At 53.2% G+C, this 1,174-nt stretch overlaps 1 protein-coding gene across 1 annotated transcript in view; it reads right to left on the reverse strand.

The window, feature by feature from the left end:
• Nucleotides 1–360: 360 nt before the first annotated feature.
• LOC107102308 (beta-enolase) overlaps nucleotides 361–1,174 on the reverse strand; it is a 6,706-nt gene continuing 5,892 nt past the window's right edge. The window contains exons 12-14 of the mRNA XM_015401557.1: nucleotides 847–955; nucleotides 658–716; nucleotides 361–581 (exon numbers count right to left, since the gene is read on the reverse strand). Coding sequence (XP_015257043.1) covers nucleotides 512–581; nucleotides 658–716; nucleotides 847–955 — 238 coding nt within the window. The 3' untranslated portion in view covers nucleotides 361–511. The remainder of the gene's footprint in view (nucleotides 582–657; nucleotides 717–846; nucleotides 956–1,174) is intronic.

Genomic DNA, 1,174 nt, shown 5'->3' on the forward strand with positions numbered 1-1,174 from the left:
TCAGAGACGGAGACGGTCTCAGTTTGTGTCACCCAGATTAAAACTCTGTGAAGATGAAGCACACAGCTCCTCCTCCTCATGTCCCCGGCCTCAGTCAGGGGCCCGACACGGCTGCTGGTCATCACCAGGCAACATGCTGCCTGCAGCCCAAACTCCTCAGCCAATCAGCATTGACGTCACTCTGCCATGTGTGTGTATTGTGTGTGTGGACATGACTCCTGCTGGGGACGAAGCTCACTGTCAGACTGAAATGAGAACCTGGGTGGACTTAACGTCTCCCATGCTCTGACGTTCTTTGATGCATCAGAACGGCCGCAGGAAGCAGCTGCAGTCCAGCCAATAAACATCTGAAGAAACGACTCGAAAAAATGCTTTTATTTGTTTCTGTTTACTCTGTTTGAGTTTTTATAGAAAACAACATTTATGGAATAACAGCTGGGAGGGCGGGGCTTAAACCCCAGGGGTAATCAGGTGTCAGTCAGTTGGCACGGTGACGGGGCCAGGCGGAGTCTCAGTTGATCTTTGGGTGGCGGAAGTCCTTCCCAGCGAACTTGGCCTTGTCTCCGAGCTCCTCCTCGATCCTGCAGAGAGCCAGGTCAGCTGGGCTTTTACTCTGAAACAGTGGCTTTTATTTTGAAGTAATCAGGAGGCGCTTACCTCATCAGCTGGTTGTATTTGGCCAGACGTTCTGACCTGCAGGGGGCGCCGGTTTTAATCTGAGAAACAGAAGGGGCATCATTGATAGAGGCAACCAGCAGGACACAGGATAAAGATTGGTTATGACCTTAAAGAAACTGCCTGGCTATGTCTTTGGACCTAACCCCGCCCATCTGTCCCCCATCCTACCTGTCCAGTGCAGAGTCCAACCACCAGGTCAGAGATGAAGGTGTCCTCAGTCTCTCCAGAACGATGGCTGACCATCACACCCCAACCACTGCTCTGCGCCAGCTTGCACCTGAGACACAAAGAGACAGGGTCAGAGAGGGACAGGGGGACAGAGAGAGACAGGGTGAGAGGGACAGGAAGACAGAGACACAAAGAGACAGGGTCAGAGAGGGACAGGGGGACAGAGAGAGACAGGGTGAGAGGGACAGGAAGACAGAGACACAAAGAGACAGGGTCAGAGAGGGACAGGGGGACAGAGAGAGACAGGGTGAGAGGGACAGGGGGACAG

The sequence above is a fragment of the Cyprinodon variegatus genome, unplaced genomic scaffold (assembly GCF_000732505.1).
Source record: "Cyprinodon variegatus isolate N-32 unplaced genomic scaffold, C_variegatus-1.0 Scaffold1233, whole genome shotgun sequence".
Classification (NCBI taxonomy): Eukaryota; Metazoa; Chordata; class Actinopteri; order Cyprinodontiformes; family Cyprinodontidae; genus Cyprinodon; species Cyprinodon variegatus.